At 37.5% G+C, this 20,413-nt stretch overlaps 1 protein-coding gene across 4 annotated transcripts in view; it reads right to left on the minus strand.

Moving 5' to 3' along the window:
• Nucleotides 1-20,413, minus strand: part of RBMS3 (RNA binding motif single stranded interacting protein 3) — a 678,653-nt gene that overhangs the window by 15,618 nt on the left and 642,622 nt on the right. For all 4 annotated transcript variants that reach the window (XM_087870144.1, XM_087870143.1, XM_045774473.2 and 1 more), the window contains one exon: nucleotides 2,167-2,247. In XM_087870144.1, coding sequence (XP_087726270.1) covers nucleotides 2,167-2,247 — 81 coding nt within the window. The remainder of the gene's footprint in view (nucleotides 1-2,166; nucleotides 2,248-20,413) is intronic.

Genomic DNA, 20,413 nt, shown 5'->3' on the forward strand with positions numbered 1-20,413 from the left:
ATCATTAGGGATAGATGTTTGCTTCCGAGCAAGGCACAGGTGGCTTTATTTGGCAGGTGGGAGGCCTAGAGAGGGCATCTCTCTGAATACATTCTCTTGGTTTTGGATATCTGCAGTGATGTCAGGTTTCAAATGTTTTTGGTCAACTCTCTGTCCCTAACTAAAAGTCTCTTAAATTGTTCCTTAGAATCCACAAATTCTCCCTATATTACTTCAATCTTTTATTCCCTAAAAACTGTTTGGTATTATGCATTTTTCTGAACGTCCCACCAGCAATTATTTGCGCAAATATTAGTGAATTTTCAATGAGTATTTTACATAAAAAATAGATTGGTGCTATCTCTATAAGCACAAATTCAAAGCAGTACATCAAAGTGTACCTCCATTTTTCTTAGTGAAAGACTTCTTCTTCTTCTTCTTTTTTTTTTTTTGTAATCCTTATGCCCAATGTGGGGCTCGAACTCATGACCCTGAGATGAAGAGTTGCATGCTCCATCTACTGAGCCAGCCAGGCACCCCGACCCGAAAGACTTCTTTTTAACTATAGACTTCTTCTTTAACTATAGTTGGACTGTTTCTAATAAATCACACTGTCAAATGTGTCCCATTATTTTATAGTCATCAAAGTGCTCAGATTCTGTAGGCTAGCATATACATATGTCAGTATAGACAAGGAAAAATGCAAATGTGTAGTGGAGAGCTATGCTTACTATAGCAACAAAAAAAACAAAAAAAGTCCACATGTATTTTAATCACATAGTGTTGAAATTTTGAAATTCTGAAATTCTGAAAAGCCAATTAAAACATGTTTAATACTGACACACTTTTTGGGGCCCATAGGTCTAGAGCACATAAAAGATTTAAAACTGGACCTCTTTGGTTTCCTAAATTACAGGATGGTGTCCTCTTAAACTTCCGTGTTTCCCAAACAGCTAGCATATACCAAAACAAACATTGTGTAAGATCCAAATTATTCTGTGAAGATTTTCCCAATCTCCGTAGTTGTAGAGATTGAGCAAGTCGTGGTAGCCTTCCATGTGGAGTGCTGCCAGCACCCTAGTTGCTGGCCAACTCATGGACTAGCAATAACATGTACTCCAGAGGAGTCCCCGCTGATGGGAAGAAATGCACTGTGATCGTAATGGCAAATGCCATCAGGAGAAGGGGAAGAGGGGCAAGAGACAATAACGGCTAGGACTAGACAGGAATACACATGTCTAAGTGTTTTACCACCATCTACATAGCTCTATGCTCCCTTCTTTTCTATGTAGCTTGCTGGCTCTATCCAGTAAAATAACGTGTACAGGGGATGGATTCAGCCCAATGGAAAAGGAGAAGGAAGGAAAAAAGCTTCCATTAAAGACAAGATGACTTCATCATTTGAGTATCCACAGCAATAAGAGGGTACAACCTTTTTTTTTTTTCATCTATAGGAAGCCACAAACTTTCCAAGGTTGATTCACTAAAGCAGTAGTTATTAATCTTTGATACATATTAGAATCACCTGGGTTTTTTTTTTTTTCCACCCGAGATCTTTTAAAAATCCTGATGTCCAGTCAATACCGCAGACAAATAAATCAGACTCTGGGGATAGGACCCAGGCATAAATATTTTTTAAAGCTCTCTAAATAATTGCAGAAAAGACTATACAGAAAAGTGTGAGAACCGGTGCACTTATGTGACTATAGATTCCCAAGGGATCTTGTTAAAATGCAAATTCTGATTCAGTAATTCTAGGTGGTGTCTCAGACTTTGCATTTCTAACAAGCTTCCCAGCAATGCTGAAGATGACTCTGGTCCAGGGACCACTCTCTTGGGTAACAAGGCACTAGCCAACTCAGTCACATAGTTGCAAACTTTTTTGTCCTGCCCTAGTTATGAGTATTTGTGGTTAACATTTGATGGGGTAGTGGGGTAGTGATTTGGTCTCTGATCTTTAAGTATAAAACCAATACTTCCCTCTTACCTCTATAGCAAGTTGGTTTATTTCGTGTGCAAAGCACAACATAGGCATGTTGGAGTTCTTTCAAAAAGTGAGCTTGCAACGTCAAATTTTAGAGCAGCACAAAACCACACATCAGGATTGCTTGCGTTATGGGGGACCACGGTACCGGAGGCTGAGATTTGTCATCCCTACGTCTTTCTATAAGACAGAGACAGACTTACTTCAATAGAAACAGCTGTCGGAGGCACAGGCGTGTACTGGGGAATGTAGGTCCCTTGCATAGGAGCGGCAGCAGTCATATACTAGAGAGAATCAAAGAAAAACGCACGTGAACTTGAGATTGCAACCAGCAAGAAAAGTAGATATCACATGAAACTGACATGTGCAGCCCGCAGCCAGTGCGCTATTATAGTCTATTCCAACCAACAACGAGGCGGTTCCTATCAGCAGAGAATGACCTCTGCATACTGAGTCAGTATGAACAGCAGCCCGCCTCCATGGTATCAGTGTGGTATCATCCCCCTTCCCTTACTTTGTCTTTGTAACTGTTTTATCTGAGATCCCAACATGGCAGTTTCACGTCTAAAACATGCATCCCATAAGGGCAGGGATGATGTCTTTTTTTTTTTTCTTGTCATTTTATTGCTATCACCTATCACACAGTAGGCTCTCAAAGAATCATTTGTTGAATGAATGAATCATCAGATTGTTAGCGATCATTTCTTTTCTAACTAAAAAAAAAAAAAATAGAGGAATAATGCAAGAGATACACATGGAGCAATATTCAGAATTGGCACATGTTCTGATTTTGTCATTTTCCTATCACTTTTTTAGGTGCAAAGAAATAGTATTATAGCTGTTAATAACTCTGAGCTCACTGTAGATATTAATTTCACCTTTGTGCCCTTCCCCCTTCCATGCTCATATCTCGGGCAGTATTTTCTTTTCAACTCCTTTAATTCTCCAAATGTTCTTCATCTGGATGGACAATGAAACCGTCAAAGCATTTTTCACTAAGCTGGAGTATTCAGTAAACCATGCATTGGGAATAACCTGCATTTTCACATTGCAGAAAGGGACCCCCAGGAAAATTACTTGCTCATCCACATAAGCCAAATTTCACATTCCCATGTCTAATGCACATTTCCCCTGCAAATTCAACATTCTACTCTTTGAGAACAGAATTTTCTATGGAATCAGGGGCGCCTGGGTGGTGCAGTCGTTAAGCGTCTGCTTTCTGCTCAGGGCGTGATCCCAGCTTTCTGGGATCGAGCCCCACATCAGGCTCCTCCACTGGGAGTCTGCTTCTTCCTCTCCCACTCCCCCTACTTGTGTTCCCTCTCTTGCTGGCTGTGTCTCTCCGTCAAATAAATAAATAAAATCCTTAAAAAAAAAAAAAGAATTTTCTATGGAATCAGCTGTATTCCTGAGCTCCTGAACTTGACCAACATCACAAAACGTCAGAACCCGCATCATCTACTGAAGACAAGTTTTCTCCACTCACAAGGGTTAGAGATATGATTTTGATGGAAAACTGCAAGCCTCTGCTCCTTTATTCTTCTAAATTTGCTGGGTTCAAATACAAATGCCACGCATAGCTATGCAAAACCTAAATTACTATGTTTTACGTATCTTGGTACTTTCAGTGTGCAAGCGACGTAATGGTTCTGAATCAAAGGAAATATCTGAATGGAGATGAGCGTCATTTGTTGGTGGTGGTGTTTAGTATTCATGGAGAATGATCGCAATTAAGCAACTCTGGAATAAGTGTATCTCCATTCTAAACTAAAAACTGTCTTACTGCATCTACTTGCTAAAAATAGAGACAGCCTTAATGAAACAACCCTAAGTCAAACAAACCAAACTTGTCTATAATCCACATGTAGCAAGTAATAATTGGGTAACACTAATGACAACTAAGTTCAATTCCTATCTATATAAAAACAACCGTGTCACTTGGACCAAGAGCAACTATTGAATGGCCTGGAGATATGATTAATTTTGGTTTCCACTTGAAAATCACCAGAGATTTCTACTGAAATTGTCCAGACTGTCATCTCCTTAAAGGCACGGGCCAACCTTTTCACGTCTCTGTATCTTCCAACCCACCATGCCATGCCTGATACTCAATAAATAATTGTCCAAGGACTGAAGAAAAATTTACAAGAAGAAAGCCTTCCATTTCCAGTTACAAATCTCGCATGCCCTTAGCCGTTAATAATTCTGAGCTCACTGTAGATATTAATTTCACCAGCCTCATAGTTTGTTTATATAACCTTTAAACATATACTTTAGCCAACTCTGCTCATTATTGTCCTAGTGTCTTTAAGCAGACCTAGGTACTCAGGTATCTGATCACTATCAATTTTTCAGAGAAGTATAGAACTCGGGGGTCACCTTTCAGCAAATAGTATTCCACATCTAGAGCTCTATGGCAGGTGCTAACAAACTGCTCTACGAAGTATTTTGGGGATAACAGTTCATTGGCCATTTCAGATAGGTGGTTTTCTTATACAGGTTATTAAAATTCTTTAACTGAACATTCTCTATAATAGATTATTTTTGAATGGTAGCTCAGCTGAGAAAAGAGCTGTGTTCTAGTGCATTCTGGCAAATGCTGCAGAATGTATCTTCTTTCGTGATATTGACATACAATAAAAACTGAGAAATCAAGTTTTATAGCAGCCTATCTAAAGATGATTAAACCACCCTTCCTTCCTTCCTTCCTTCCTTCCTTCCTTCCTTCCTTCCTTCCTTCCTTCCTTCCTTCCTTCCTTCTTTCCTTCCTTCCTTCCTTCCTTCCTTCCTTCCTTCCTTCCTTCCTTCCTGTAGCACCTACTAATTTTGCTTAGAATTCGTTGCTGGAGGGGAGGGGGTTGGGGGGTGATGGACTTTGGGGAAGGTATGTGTTGTGGTGAGTGCTGGGTGTTGAGTAAGACTGATGAATCACAGACCCGTAGTCCTGAAACAAATAACACATTATATGTTAATTAAAAAAAAAAAAAAACTAGTGCCCTAGGGAACATACTTTGGAAAATGCTTCTCTAATTGAATCTCAAAAGGAGACTATATTTTTGCCAACTGTGAATTTATGTGAGCCCAGAGCTGGTTCTATTGGGGCTCATGTTCTACCTTCTGGTCATGGTTTTCCAAGATTTATAATATACTAGTAAAAGAATACCTCATTGATTTGGGCATTTTCTATTCCAAAGTTAGTAATTCCAAATGTTGCAACTGGGCCCAGTAAGTGAGAGTGTATCCTTTGCATGAGAAGATTGTATCACTGGCACTCACCTATAGGACACTACTTTGACCTGTCCCTGCTTCACTGTCTGCATCCCTCAGGAGCCATTTCTGTGAACTATAAGTAGGGCATGGCCTGGGTCACTCAGAGCAACACTGACTATCTCTCTAGTTCAGTAGTTCACCAACCTCGCTGTTAGACCTCCCTTGCCGAACTAGAGTTCTCAGGCAGTGCAGTTAATGAAAAGCGTTTTATGTGATTCTTAGCTAAGCTTCTTCAGATAACTCTGAGTTAATTCAAAACCTCATCTGTATTTTGTCCAGTAGACATGAATCAGTATATTTTCACAACTCCTATTACATTCAGTGAAGTTGTTAACGTGGCCCAAACTGAACTGCTTATGGCACAAATTCATACTCCTTTTTAGAACAATGCTGTGAGCTAGGAAGGATGGCTCACCCATTTCACAGATTGAGATAAGATGCCGTGTAATAGGAATAAATTTCAGTTCTTCTGACCCATGACTGAGGACACGTTTCAGTCTACTTCTTTATCTTTGAAATAAGGTCTTAGGGCTTTCCTTTTGATTGTTCCCATCTAATATAGACGTCAAATTGGTTTGTCGTTGTTAATGGGCTGGAGAAACTGGAGATCCATTAAAGAAACATGGAATGATAGGTCTTTGGTTAATATTTTTATCTCCATTCATTTTTTATTTTACTTTATACTCATAATACCTAACTTTCTTCCAGGAGGACTACCCTATGGGTTTAACTTATTTTACAATTTAACTTACTCTTCAGCTACTCCTTTGAACAGAACCGAGAGATTTTATAGTAGGAATGACATCAGCTCAGTTCAGTGTGCTGTATCTTTTAATGAAAAAAAAAATCTTTTGTTTTGTTTTGTTCTCACAGAAAAGATAATAGACAGAGCTTGAGAACATTGAAAATTAGAGATAGGCTTATTTTAAACAAGTCAATACTGTGGAGCTTTATGCCCCATAAGACTATTATTTCTGGATAAACTTTTGCAATAAAACTCTGCAGTAGTAGGCACATACATTCTAGGGTGAAGCCTCAAGAAGTGACAGCTCTGTAAAATTCGGAGCAAATGCTTACAGGAAACGGCTCCAGCTATGTGTAAGATCAACTCCCAGCTTTAGGTAATTGGTGACAAATAACTCTGAACTTTCTCGGCAAGCACAGTTTGATTTCCTTAAGAGCACAGATAAACTACAGTCAGACTTAATAATCCAGGCTGCACAAACACTGTTTACATCTGGATGCCTCAGAGACTTCTTTTATTTTATCCAGCTAACAAATGACAAAAGACTAAGAGAATGCCCTGTAATATAAGAAATCTGCCCTTTCAGCTTGATAAATTCCAGTGGATTACTTATTAAAACCATACTAAGAATGGATGTATATCCTTTAAGCTAATTTCTTTTATTGGTATGTCTCAAAGGCTAGAAAATATCTGCCACCATTCTTTCATGAGTACAAATTATTTTGCTTTTTTTTTTTTTTGGATACAATGGCTGATGAGAACCACATTGCAATGAGATGATACGGATAAAAGGAGTACGTCCATACGTTATTTCCTTGTTGGTAGCAACCCAAGGTTTAGGGATGAACGGAGAAATTTTATGATTTTGGTAAACAGCTTGATTATTTCTACATATTCTCAAAGCACTGGATTTTCACATGTAAGTTTGAAGGAGACCTGAATAGCCATTTTCAAACCCACAGAATAAATTCCAGACTCCATCACTTGTTCCAAGAAGTCTAGACGCTGCATCACCAAGATAGTTACACAAAGACAGAAGAAAAAAATGGTGAAATTGGAGAGGAATTGTGTTTTTGCCTATTTAAGTCAGGACAAACTGTTTCTATTACTGTGAAATCATTGATTATTTCTGAGGAAACAAAACTTCACATTTCTAGTTCTGGATTTACGTTCTCTTCCCCCACCAAAGCAAAACAAATATGTTTTATATATTTCCTGTGAGGAAATTTTCATTTAATAATATGTAGAGCAAGGGAGTAGCAAGGAATTTCCTACATTTGAATTTTTGAAATTTCCCCAAATAATTTATCAAACTTGCTCATTTGGAGTTGTCACTATACTGCTTAGATTTGAAATTGGTGCTTCTGGTCCTTGCTATAAAATTCTTCAAGCTGCTTAACAAATTCCAGAAAGAGGAGTTGTCCAGATACTATCAAACCTGGAAAGTCAATAAAGATACAGGAAAGTTGCAAAAATGCACCTCAGAAAGGAAGTTGAGCAGAAGAAAGCAGCATCATGGAAGATGATGCCAACAGAATGCAGTGCGAATTACTTTCAAGGTCATCCACTGTAAAGTTTTTTCTAACAAAGCAAGCTTAAGGATATAGAGAACAGCCTGGGTTGGGTAAGTGGCCGAGGGAGAGGCATGGTGTTACCTCAGGTAGAGGTATTTTGTGGTGTGTAGATTTGTAAAATTCTGTCATCTCAGAGCTGGGGAGCAATACCTGGACCCAGGATGGCAAGTTGGTATCATTTTACATGCTTGCTTTGACTAAGCAGTAATAGCTGCCTGGAGTGAAATTCTAAGAAGGTCTCTAAGTCTCCATGCCACTCAGTGAATGACAGACCATCCATAGGAGGAAAGCCAGAGAGATTCTTCTTGAAAGGAAAGAGTGTCCACTAGGCTGGATCCCTATATGGGCCCCCACTGTACATTCTTCCTATATTCTTTCTACTTCTGTCAATAAAACGTTGGAGAATGAAGTGGATCCTCATCCAGAATAATAGTAATGAATGCTTTCATGATGTTTTGTGCTAGTATGAATTTATAAAGTAGGTACATACTAACAGAAATAACAAAGTAGACAGTTGTGAAAAACGAAATAATTATGCCTGAAGAGTAGGTGGAGGTGAATACAGATAGCAGCATATACTTCACTTATTAGGAGTAAAAACCTCAAGAAGGAAAGATGGCCACTGGATGGCTTGATAAAAATGGAAGCCCAGAATTCTTAGGAGTATGTAATCTATACTATTCATGCAGTTCCCTAGAATAGTACTAAACATAATCCACAGAGTGGTGTGCATTAAATTATTAAAAAAAATAAACATTGTCAACATTGTATTCTGGGGTGGCACCATTTTTTGGCAACACATAGCAAGAAGAGTAACAAGGAAAGAGTCTTGGAAGTTGTTCTCAGCTTGGAAATTTACAAAATCTCATCCCCTGCACAACAGGGAGAAGTAGTCATTCCCATATAATCACAGGCTAAGGAGGCTTTCAGTTTTGCAGAGAAAGGAATTTTCGTGAATGTATTGGAAAAATCCAAAGTCTGTTAGGCTCGAGCTTGTGCACAGATCACTGTGGTAGTAATAAAAATAAGATATAATACTGTGGAAATGTAGCCAATTGAGAAACTCTGTCTAAAATTTGAACTTCATATAACTCTATATAGGCATCATGAATTCCTTCTACCCTCTCAATTTTTAAAAAAAATATTTGCTTTATTGATTGATCGATTTAAAAAACAATTATTAGAATTAACAAGGGAAGTTAGCAAGGTTGCTGGATATGTTAATAAAAAAAACTAGTTCTATATATTAGCCTCAGACAATTAAAAATGAAATTTAAAATGATACTATATTTGTAGCATCAAGAAAATCAAATACCTAGAAATAACTTTGAGAAAAGGCATGAAAACTTCTATACTGAAAATTAGAAAGCATTGATGACAAGAATTAAACAAGACCTAAATAAATGAGGAGATATATCACATACATGGATCAGAAGACTCAATCTTGTTAAAATGTTAATTCTTCTGAAAAGAATTGATAAATTCAATGTAATTCCAGTTGAGATCCAAGCACGTTTCTTGGTAGAAGTCAACAAATTCACTTTAGAATTTATACAGAAAGGCAAGAGACCCAGAATATCCAAGAAAATTTGGGGAAAGAAAAAGTTGAAGGATGCATACTAGTAGATATCAAGATTTACTAAAAAATCATGGCAATTAAGATATTGTGGTATTGTTGCAAGGAGAGAAAGAGTATCACCATAATTCAATGTAGGCAAGAATGATCTTTTTAATAAATGATACTGTATCAGCTAGATATCTCTCTATAGGAAAAATGATCCTTGATTCTTGCCTCATACTATATATAACATTTCTTTGAGATTGATCATAGGTATAAATTTGGAAGGTATTTCAATATAGTTTTCTAAAGAAATTAGGAGAAAGCATTCATGAAATTGAGAATAGCAAAGATTTCTTAAACATGACTGAAAAAGAACTAATAATAAAAGAAAATATTGATAGTTGGGCTTCATTAAAACTAAGAACTGCTAATTATCAGAAAACAAGGAAAAGATATTTACAGTACATATATCTGACAAAGCTTATAAATGTATATTTTTTAAAAAAGATCCACAATCAGTAAGAAGACTGAACACTGAATTTTTAAAAATGAGTTTGAATGAACTATTAATACACACAACAACTTACATGAATCTCCCAGGAATTATGGTTAGCAAGAAAAAGAATCCTAAAAGATAATATAGTGTGAGTCTATGTATATAACATTTTTTATATGATAACATTTTAGAAATGGAGAACAAGTTAGTGGTTGCCAAGGATTAGACATGGGCATAGGGGACTAATAGGGAGGCATGTATAGGTATAAAAGTGCAACAGAAGGATTCTTGTGATACTGAAACTGTTCAATATCTTGACTGTGGTGGTGGCTAAAAAAGTTATATAGGTAAAAATTGTATAGAAAGTGCACACAAGTGAGTATAAGTAAAACTGGGGACATCTGAATGAAATTTATAGATTGTATCAATGTCAATATCCTGCTTGTGATATTATACTATAATTTTGTAAAATATGACAATTGGGGGAAATTGAGGCAATTGTACAAGGGATCTCTCTATACATGATTTCTTACAACTGCGTGTGAATCTACAAAATCTCAATAAAAAGTTCAATTAAAAAACAAAACAAAAATCTTGTACACTCAGACACTTCAGGAAAGAGAATATCTAAATTCCAAATGGCCAGTATGCATAAGAATACATAACCTCACTCACTGGTCATCAGGAAAATGCAAGTTAAAAATATTATGATATAACACTATACTCTGACCAGCAGGACAAAAATGAAAAAGACTGACAATACCAAGTGTTGGAGAGAATGCAGACAACTGGAACTCTCATACACCATTAGTAGGAGCATAAATTGGTACATCCACTCTGTAAAACTGTTGGGCAGAAGATTTACAGAATCTATGAACGAGCAATCCCACTCCTAGGTATATGCACAATAGAAATTATTTCAAATGTACACCAAGAGATAGGTGCCAGATATTTAGAGCAGCATTATTTATAATGGCTCCAAGCTAGAAATAACCTAAACGTCTCTCAACAGTAGAATTAATAAATTGTAATATATTTATATTGTATGATACAAGCAATGATAAAAGACCCCTTGCTCTACAAATATGGATGAATCTCACAGATTAATTTTGATTTTAAAAAAGGTAAACATAAAAAGCTTTGTATTGTAGGATTCTATTTACTTAAAGTTCAAAAACAATCAAAACAAATCTGCGTTGATAGAGATCAGGGTTGTAGGTATTTTTATGGGGATAATAAAGGGGCAGGGACGCAAAAGAGGCTTCTGTAATAACAGGATGTTTTGTATCTTGATATAGGTGGTACATAGATGAGTATCCACCACTTTACACTTTCTAAAACTTACTGAGCTGTAAACTTACGAATTGTGCATTCTTTTGTACCTAGTTTATATTCTCTAAAGGAGTTTACAGGAAAGAAAAAAGGACCAACAGAGAAAAGGAAAGATTGACCTTAGGGGACAGCAGGGCCAACTTATCCATGTAAACAGGCTAGATTGAGTGGATTCAGACACAAGTTTGGGAGGTTTGTAAGGTATCTAAGCTATTTTGTCATTGTTTCTATTTTTTGAGGCAAGATGTGAGGTGCAAGTGAGAGGTGGTAGGTTTGGGAGAAGGTATGACATGGTTGTCTTGGAGAGTGAGAGCAAATGGACCAGGGATATGCAATAAGATTTCTGGGCAGTGCTGAGGTCCCATTTAAGTTGTGTGCTCATAAAAGTACTGTGAAACTTGGCAGCATTGGTGGCAGGCTTTGTTCTTGCCACATTTAGCTGTTCAAAGGAATGGGGCAGACGGAGAATTAGATGCAAGCAGGATCAAAGTTTTACCAGGAGGAAAAGTGAGCAGGGGAGGTGAGGACACAGGAAAGGAAGTGATTGCAGTGTTCTGGTATAAGATCTAAACTAGGCATGGAAGTGAGCAAATGAATGAGAAAACCTATCCTGACAAAGTGGCAGGTAATAAGCAGGTAGGCAGGCTTAATGGTGTCAAAGAATTATTGCAATGAGGGTTGTTATTTTAAAGTGGTTGTAGAGGGAAGGAGGTGGTAGTCAGAGAATGGTCAGTTTGAAATTGAGTTATTTTCAAAATTGAGATTTGGAGTTGGCCTAGTGATTGCTAATAACAAATTCTAGGGTAGGGTAGAAAAAAGATGAGCAGAAGCAAGGAAGTCGGGAAATGAGAGACCAAGGTGCGCCATTATGAAATTCCAATGATAGATATATATTCTTAATTCACTTATTAGCAACATCCAATACAATTTTACTGAGCCCCTTTTATGTGCCAGGTTTTAAGTGAGCATATATGATAGTGTTGAAACATGGATTGGGCAATACGATGTGACAGAACCTAGGAGAAATAGATTTTGCTACTAACCCACTGGGAGTTCTGGATAGTTTATTCCTATTTTCTGATCTTAGGTATATGAAGCTATTTTATTTTATGTATTGTTCATTGTTGCCAATCTTACATTCACCGCAATACCTGGGAACAGAGAGGCAAATGAAATCTTTGCAAGTTGATCTTTGCATTGCTATTACTTTTCCTCTGTTAGTCTTTCCATTATTGCATTTGAATTTCCGATTTATGGCTTCTTTTTTGTTTAACATTCTCTACTGTTCTTGCATATTAGAATGATTTACTGATGGTAAAGAATTAAAAGTCTCTGTAAAGTGGTGACCTTTTCAAATGAGAGAGGCTACTGAGGTCAAATCATTTATTTAAATCAATCTCTAAATTTGAAAGTATCAAGAAGAATTCACTTAACAAATGATCTGACGGACCTATTATCTAGATGGTTCTTTCATAAACTTATAGGAACACACAGCCCAACAACAAATATCCTCAGCTTCTTCAAACTCATTTAATCTTTTCTCGAGGAAACCAGGTTTTTAAATTTTTTAAATATTTATTTATTTATTTATTTTTGAAATAAAAGAACTGAAGGACTTTGTCAAGAAGATAGATAAGTGAACTAAGAAGTCCTCAATGGAAACTCTGTTGTTTTCTGTTTAAGTCTGTGACTAACGCAGTAATTTGAGCTAAGTAAAGACACTTCGGCTGAAGGAAGGGAACTGATCCAGGGTGCCACACACACTGTAAATTCCATTTGCACCCAAAACATTTCCTCTCAACCATCTCAGGCCCACACACTGTGAATGCCAGTCATCCCAGTGGACTGCAGTAGACACAACAAGAGGAAATGTTGAGGGTACCCTACAATATCCTTTGAAAGAATCCAGTCTCTACAAGAGTCAACAAACACGTTCTTTTTTGATGTGTTTGTTTTTCAGTGAAGAAACCTTCAGAGAAGAAGCTTGACCTATTCGACTCGTTAGAATATTCATATTAGAGATTGAGCCATACGGATGGGGAGCAAATGAAGGAGAACAGGGTGGAAGGGGAAAGAAAGGAAAAGAAGGATCAACATTCCAAATAAGGAGGAAAGAAGAGCAATTGACAGGAACTGGGCATGAAGCTATTTGAGAAAAATACTTCTAGGAAGTGTTCATATTTAGGAAAAACCAAAGATTTACATGGCACTGCTGTACCTCTATGAGCATATGTAACGTTGGTAATACAAAAACATAATGGAGGAGTTTCTGCCTGGCTATAGATGTTATCATTCTTTCCTCCAAGGATATGAAGCATTCAAAGAAAAGAGCCAAATGCAAAAAGATGAGAGGATTGGAGGGAAATAGACCTTCTGGTGCCAGAGTCCAGATTCCACTCCTCGCCACAAGAATTGGAGAATAGTTTGTTTGATGACAGCTGTCAAACAGTGGAGAGATGAAGAATGTTATCTTGCGGTAAATTTCAACCTACTTGCACTGAGTTCATAGCATCGTTGTGACCTATAACATCTGACTTACACTTGGCTTTACCCAAATCTGCCTGCCCACAGTGATAAGTACTCCTTTTGTAACTTCCTTCCTCTGTGCCTTTTGCTTTCCACCGTGTTCTAACCTCTTTCTATCCACTCATGACCCCCATCGAATACCTGTTTCTCAAACTGAGTCTAGATGCTAAATTCCTATTGAAGCCTCATTTCCATCCCTAATTTGGAAGTGATCTCTCTCCTCTGACATCTGACAGCTCTTTATCTGTACTTCCGCTACAGCTCTTATCACTCAAACCGTGAAAGCTTCTAGAGGCACTATGGCTGATTCATCATGGTTGGCACCGAAAATGCAATTATTGAATGAATGAATGAATGACTGCAAAAATGGATGCATAATTCAGCACTCTGGGTGCTCAAGCTGTATAACCCACAGGAGCCATACAGTTGTTCAGGGAAGAGCACAGAAATCCTAATCTTTTGTTTTCGTCTTGACGCCTGTGATGATTTGTTTTATGTGTCAACTTGACTGGGCTAAGGGATGCCCAGATAGCTCGGAAAATTGTATTTCTGAGTGTGTCTGGGAGGATCTTCTGCAGAAAATTTAACATTTGAATTGGTAGTCTAAGTAAGGAAGATCATCTTCACCAATGTGGGTGGGCATCAGCCAACTCCCTGAGGGCTTGAGTAGACTTAAAAAAAAAGTAGAGGAAGGGCAAATGTTCTCTTACTTTTCTTGACCTGAGACATCCATTCTCCTGCCTTCAGACACGGGAGCTCTTGCTTCTATGCTTTTTCGACTCAGGGACTTACACCAGTGGTCCCCTGATTCTCAGGCCTCAGACTGGGAGTTTACAGCACTGGCTCCCTGATTCAGATTTGGACTGAATTATACCAGCTTACCTGGTTCTTCAGCTTGCAGATCACAGACTGTAGGGTTTCTTGGCCTCTAAAACCATGTAAGTCAATTCCTATAATAAGTTACCTTTTTGTCTATCTATCTCTCTATGTATTCTATCATCTATCTATCTATCTATCTACCTATCTATCTATCTATCTATCTATTATCTATCTATCTATCTATCTATCTATCTATCTATCTATCTATCTATCATCATCATCTATCTATCTCCTACTAGTTCTGTTTCTGTACAGAACCCTAATACAATGCCTATGCCATAAATGAATTAGTAGACAAAATGTGCTTATAGTGTGTCTTCAAGTTTGGAAGCACATTATGGCATGAAAGAATACTAATGAAAATTATTATAAAGAGTAGAGATGAGACTTTCCTAAGACCCACCAAAGTTCTTTAATAGAAAATACCCAATATTGGTGGAGACTCTTGATTCAGGCCTTCAGATACTGGAAACCCCAAATTGTAAGAAAACGCCAGATTCGCTCAGGAATCCATATTCCAAAGACTGCTTCAAGCCTGAGTGAGAACATCTCACCTGCATTAAGTGACCATTGGATTTTTCAGGGAGAGCACTAGAAACTCAGGGAGAATAAGGTCAGCATGCTTGTGAACAGAAAGGAAAATGAGTGAAATCTTTTCACTGGGATACGCTGAAAGGTAAATATTTGGAATTGTTTCATCGGAGCATTAGAGAGAGAGATGACCCAGGATAAAAGAAAAAATTCAAGTCCCATCATTATTATTAATGGTGGTAGTGAGGGTCCTGGCAAGAGAACAGGTGAAGCAACACACAATGCTTTCTTGGCTGGACAGGGAAAGAAATGGAATAGGGAAAGTTGATGGATGCAGCAGAAAAGGAGAGATGCAAGAATGAAATGCTGATTAACAACTATGAGGGCTTTAAGATTTTAAAGAGGCAGCCACTATGGTTAGATCTATAATGTGGCCTTTGACATGGGGGGCTGGAGTTACATAAGGTAAAGGTCATTGAATTATCAAGAAGGTGAAGGGATGTTGACACCACGGTAATAATGAGGCAGGAGTTGGAAGCAAGAGGAGACTAGTGACAAAAGGCCATACTGAATGTGGGGGTTGGCAAGGAGATCAATGAATGATAGCAAAAAGAAGAGGAAAAGGATAACATCCCGTGGCAATGTCATTAAAAGAAGGAATTTGCACGCTGTATACAAGAGGCAATAGTGATGTAAAAGACTGCTAACCCCTCCTTCCAGCTCCATTGGTCACAGGAGAAAGTAAAGTCTGTATCCAAGAAGGTGGTTGAGGAAAACAGATTTTAGGTGAGACATGAAGAAGAAATAATTTTTCATGAGGATGTAGGGGAATTTATCTTTGTGTTTTACAAAGTGCTTTCAGAAAGACACAGAGAAAAAGATAGCATAGGAGGTCAGCAGTAAATGGGTGATCCATTGGGCAAGCAGTATGGAGTATCTTGATGATAAAGACTAGATGAAGGTGGAAGCCCCAGCCAACTGAATTAGAATGGTGATTCCAGAGACCAGAGAGAGAAGCCTGTTGGCATTTGCTCACCTCCAGGTTCCAGCCAGGCCAGGTGAGATCTCAGATGGTTTCACAGCCTGATGAATGAATGCCTGTAAGTCATGCTAAAACTATTACTTGTTGGATATCTAAATAGACTTTCTTCTTTTTTTCCCACCTGTTCAATACTAGAGGCCATTCATTCTAGAGAGTTGAAAGTTTGAATTCAAGTTCAGTCTAAGCCTAAGCAAATGTTCCCTGTACGGAACTGTACAAAATGAATGAATCTTGAAAATGCTTTTCAGAAACCACCATTGGTATTATTACTCCGAATCACAAGTGCTTTCACAATTTCTTAATGGACAGGAGAAAGGATGCCTATCATAACTCTCCTTATCATTAGTGTTGATCAGAAAAGCTTCTCTGAAAGACAGCCAAACCTTCCACCCATAAAATAATCTAGTAGCAAAACTAAAATACTTTTCTTCTGGTTTTGTTTCCTGTTCTTTGTTTTTGCTGTTGCTATTATTTTGAGTACATTAACATTAATACAGTATTTTTGGTGCTCTTTAACACATAAGAAATATCCTTATTTAATGAATGCATTCTGTTTGTTTTACTTCCTGGCATCTAGATGTTTGACAATAAGATGATTTGGGGGTTGATTCATAGTTTACCATATCAGTTTGAAGAGCATCTAAAAAATAAACGACTCTAACACTAGGCTTCAAATTTAGCAAATGAATGATAAAGATAATGATGTTTACAGTAAATATGTATGTATTCACAAATTTAAAAAGTGGAAACCTCATTTTTTTGGGACAGTTGTTGATACACATTGCAAAGGGTTTTCTCAATTTGAGCATGAGTGTAAGACTACATAAAGATTGTTTTTTAAAAATAATCATTACCTATTTAACAATAGGGATTTAGAAATAATTTTCCATTTGATTTTCAGGGCAATATGAAAGAAATCTAAAGTCTCTTATAATAATAACAACCCATAAAACTAGGAAAATATGTCTACAGTGTTTAGCATGATGGTTGAGAAAGACCTAGGTTTGTATCTATAAATCTCAGTTTTCTTGTAAAATTCTTTAAAGGTTTCTTGGAAATATTAACGAAATAATGCACACAAGGCTCTTAGCACAGGGCTGGGTACCTATTAAGAACCCAAGAGATAAGAACTGTCACTATTATTGGTTTTATTTTTGTTGGTGTTATTATGATAAGACAAAACTTTCATTATCTTAATATTTAGGATCAGAAATCAGCTTAGGCAGGAAATGCTTATTTATTTTCTCATAGAAATTACATTGAGACACCTGGGGTGGACATAGGGCCCTAAAGGCATGGATGGCAGACACTCACCCAACATGAAAAGAGAGTTCTAAAGAGATGAAGTGGGAGAAAAAGGGAGAGCCAGAGGAAACACCATGAGGGTGGCAGTGGGGATGGGGAGAGATGCCCATGAGCAGAATGAGCCTAAGGATGTAGAAGGGAAGAAGAGTGGGCAAAATCCCACCATGGGGAAGTGGCGAAAGGACTTTTCATGCACAGGGATGCAACTTCATAATCAATTTGAGATTGTTTAAATGCCCATTGTGTGTCCATTACTGAGCATGCCCAAGAGTTCATGAATGTTATTCTGAATAGGATTTTTTGTGAAAACTGGAAAGGTGGTAAACTCACATCTGAATTAACACAATGCAGAATACAGAGAGCAGACAGAGGTGCCTATAATACCCTAGAAATGTTTACCTATTTTGGAAAGATGTGGACTTCCAATGGGTATGGAATTGGGGTTTCCAGCCAATCCTATCTGGTTTAAAAATATTGGGGGACCCAGTAACATTTGGGTAAACATTCTTAAACAAAGAAGGTAAAATTGAGTATGGTCAACTCGGAAGGGCTGAAAAGTTACCCTAAATCTTAATATTTTCTCATCCACTGGAAAAATAAGAAATAAAGGGTTTGATCACGGACATAAGCATGTAAAAAGCAGTTCCAACAGGAAATAAAACTAATGGATATAAAAACTAAATAAACAAAAGGACCAGAAGTAAGACAACAGAGGAAGTAAGGCAACCAAAGACACATAGAGAGAAAAATCAATGTAGATATAACACTATTTTTAATTTTTATGTCCTGATTTTCCTTGGCTTGGTCCCACTTAGTTCATCTGTTCTTGACATCTTTATCCTAGAAGACTTTAGTTTCTATTCAGAGCCTGGGGACATTCCTTCACTAACTGAAAGGCTACTATGGACACTATTTTCCTAGAACATTAACTACAGATGTTTCAACAGTTTTGGGCCTGTTTTTCTCTTTCCTTTGACCAAAGGAATTGTGTTTCCCACACACCGTTCAAAAATATTTATGAGATGCAACTATGTTTAACCAATGTCCTCTTTCATGAATTTCATGCCCACTTACAGAAAATAAAAATATATGTGTTGGAATTTCTTAAAAATGACCCTTAATTCTTATCTGAAGGATATTTACAAAACAAGAAGAGAAACTTAAAAAGAGGGATCAATGACTAAACTGTGACTCAAGATCACAAGTTATAATAAACACACATTCTAGAGAAACGAACAATGACAAGAAGGAAGGTGTAGGCCTCATTTTTTCTTACCCACTCAGCAGCCATTCCCCCTTCTCAATAGGAACCTGGATTTCCTTTGAGAACCCTTATGTTGCCCTTTGCCAACCATGTAGCTAAAATGCAGTTAACTCCACAGTAGTGGAGTGGATGAGAGTAAACTTTCAGAATCAGCGAGACTACAGAAGATGTTTACTGAAGCTTCCGGGAAAGAATTTTTTTTTTTTTTTTTTTTGTGGAGATTTCTAGAAATGACTTTTGCCCTTTGCTGGCAGAGGATAGTGTGAGTATATGGGGTCATCGCTGGGACAGCCACTCTGCCACCAGGACAGGGGAGCGGGATAGGGTATGTCAGATGCGAGGCTGTGGAATGTAGATGACATCAGCTATGCAGAAAGAAAACAGGTCTTTAGTGACATCATTTGAGCCGTTAAATTAAACCATTGTGAGCCGGATGTTTAAATATTCCTGTGGTTGGGGAGGTCATATGAATTTAAAAGAAGAAGTTAGGCAAAAGAGAAAAAGAGTTAAAAAAAAAAAACCCACAACATTATCAGCTTGGATAGAAGTGGCCAAAACCACAGCAGGCCAGGGTAACAGAGGCTGCTGTGTTACTCTGCCTGTTAGGCATTTTATCCTCTCTCATCCCGTCAATAAAAGTTGCTGATGGAAACTGCTCTGACATTGATAGTTGGCCGTCTCTTTTAAACATTTACCCAAATTCAGTTAGCCTAATTACTTCGAATACTTTTCATTACTATTTACAGTATCTCAAGACCATTTCCTAAATAGGAGATTCTAGTTAGCAGAGTTTTCTGAGATCTCTGAGGGAACTTACGGAAAATGGCCGCCGCTATTCCACATCTGCCTTGCAGCTTAATGTGGAAAAATCTGCCACAGTGCCTGACATTCCAGTACCAGGGTTAAATGTTAACACATTGAGAAATTAGTAGTTTATACCGTATAATAGGCCCTCAGGAAGGAGGTGAAGAAATCCTGAGAAACAGGCTCAGGTCAGTTTTGACAAAAGAAAGAACTGTAAGATTACTCTAGTTGATTGGATAGGCCCCAGAGATAAGAAAAGTTCTGAAACAGTTCTTAGAAAAGCCTAGGAGCAGAGAATATATAATGGAGTATGATTGGTCCCAAACTATCACTTTATTTGTACCAACTCTGCAAATACCACTAAATACTAGAGCTATTATATCCTGGTACCATTTCTGCTATCCTATCACTCGGCTTTCCTACCTGACTGGATTCCCCACACCTTCCCAGTGTAACTAAAGGTTGGATTTCTCTGGATACCACTCATTCAACTTATTTGTTAGGTTAATCTTGGGACACTGACTTTTCTCATCTAAATTGTATGTAGCGCTTGTGACCCATGTATCCTATTTCTATCAGATATCTTGTATAATTTCTGAACTCCAATATTAAACTCAATACATTACTTTATCTTTCTTCTGTTTTTAAAGTTTTATTTTAATTCCAGTTAGTTAACAGAGTGTTATATTAGCTTCAGGTGTACATTTCCATACATCACCCAGTGCTCATCAGGACAACTACACTCCGTCATCCCCATCACGTATTTCACCAACAACCCTGCCTCCCTGCCCCCTTTCATAACCATCAGTTTGTTCTCTATAGTTAAGAGTATGTTTCTTGGGGTGACTTTTTCTCTCTTTTTTCCCCCTTGCTTTTTTGTTTGTTTGTTTGTTTGTTTCTTAAATTCCACATTAGTGAAATCATATGGTATTTGTTTTTTTTTCTGAGACTTCCCTTAGCATTATACTTTATAGCTCTATCCATGTCATTGGAAATGGCAGGATTTCATTCTTTTTTATGGCTGAATAATATTCCATTGTAGATGTATACCACATCTTCTTTATCCATTCATCAATTGGTGGATACTTGGGCTGCTTCCATACCTTGGATTTTGTAAATAA

This window comes from Ursus americanus, chromosome 20 (assembly GCF_024610735.1).
Source record: "Ursus americanus isolate L20-20 chromosome 20, mUrsAme1.1.p, whole genome shotgun sequence".
NCBI classification, from domain to species: Eukaryota; Metazoa; Chordata; class Mammalia; order Carnivora; family Ursidae; genus Ursus; species Ursus americanus.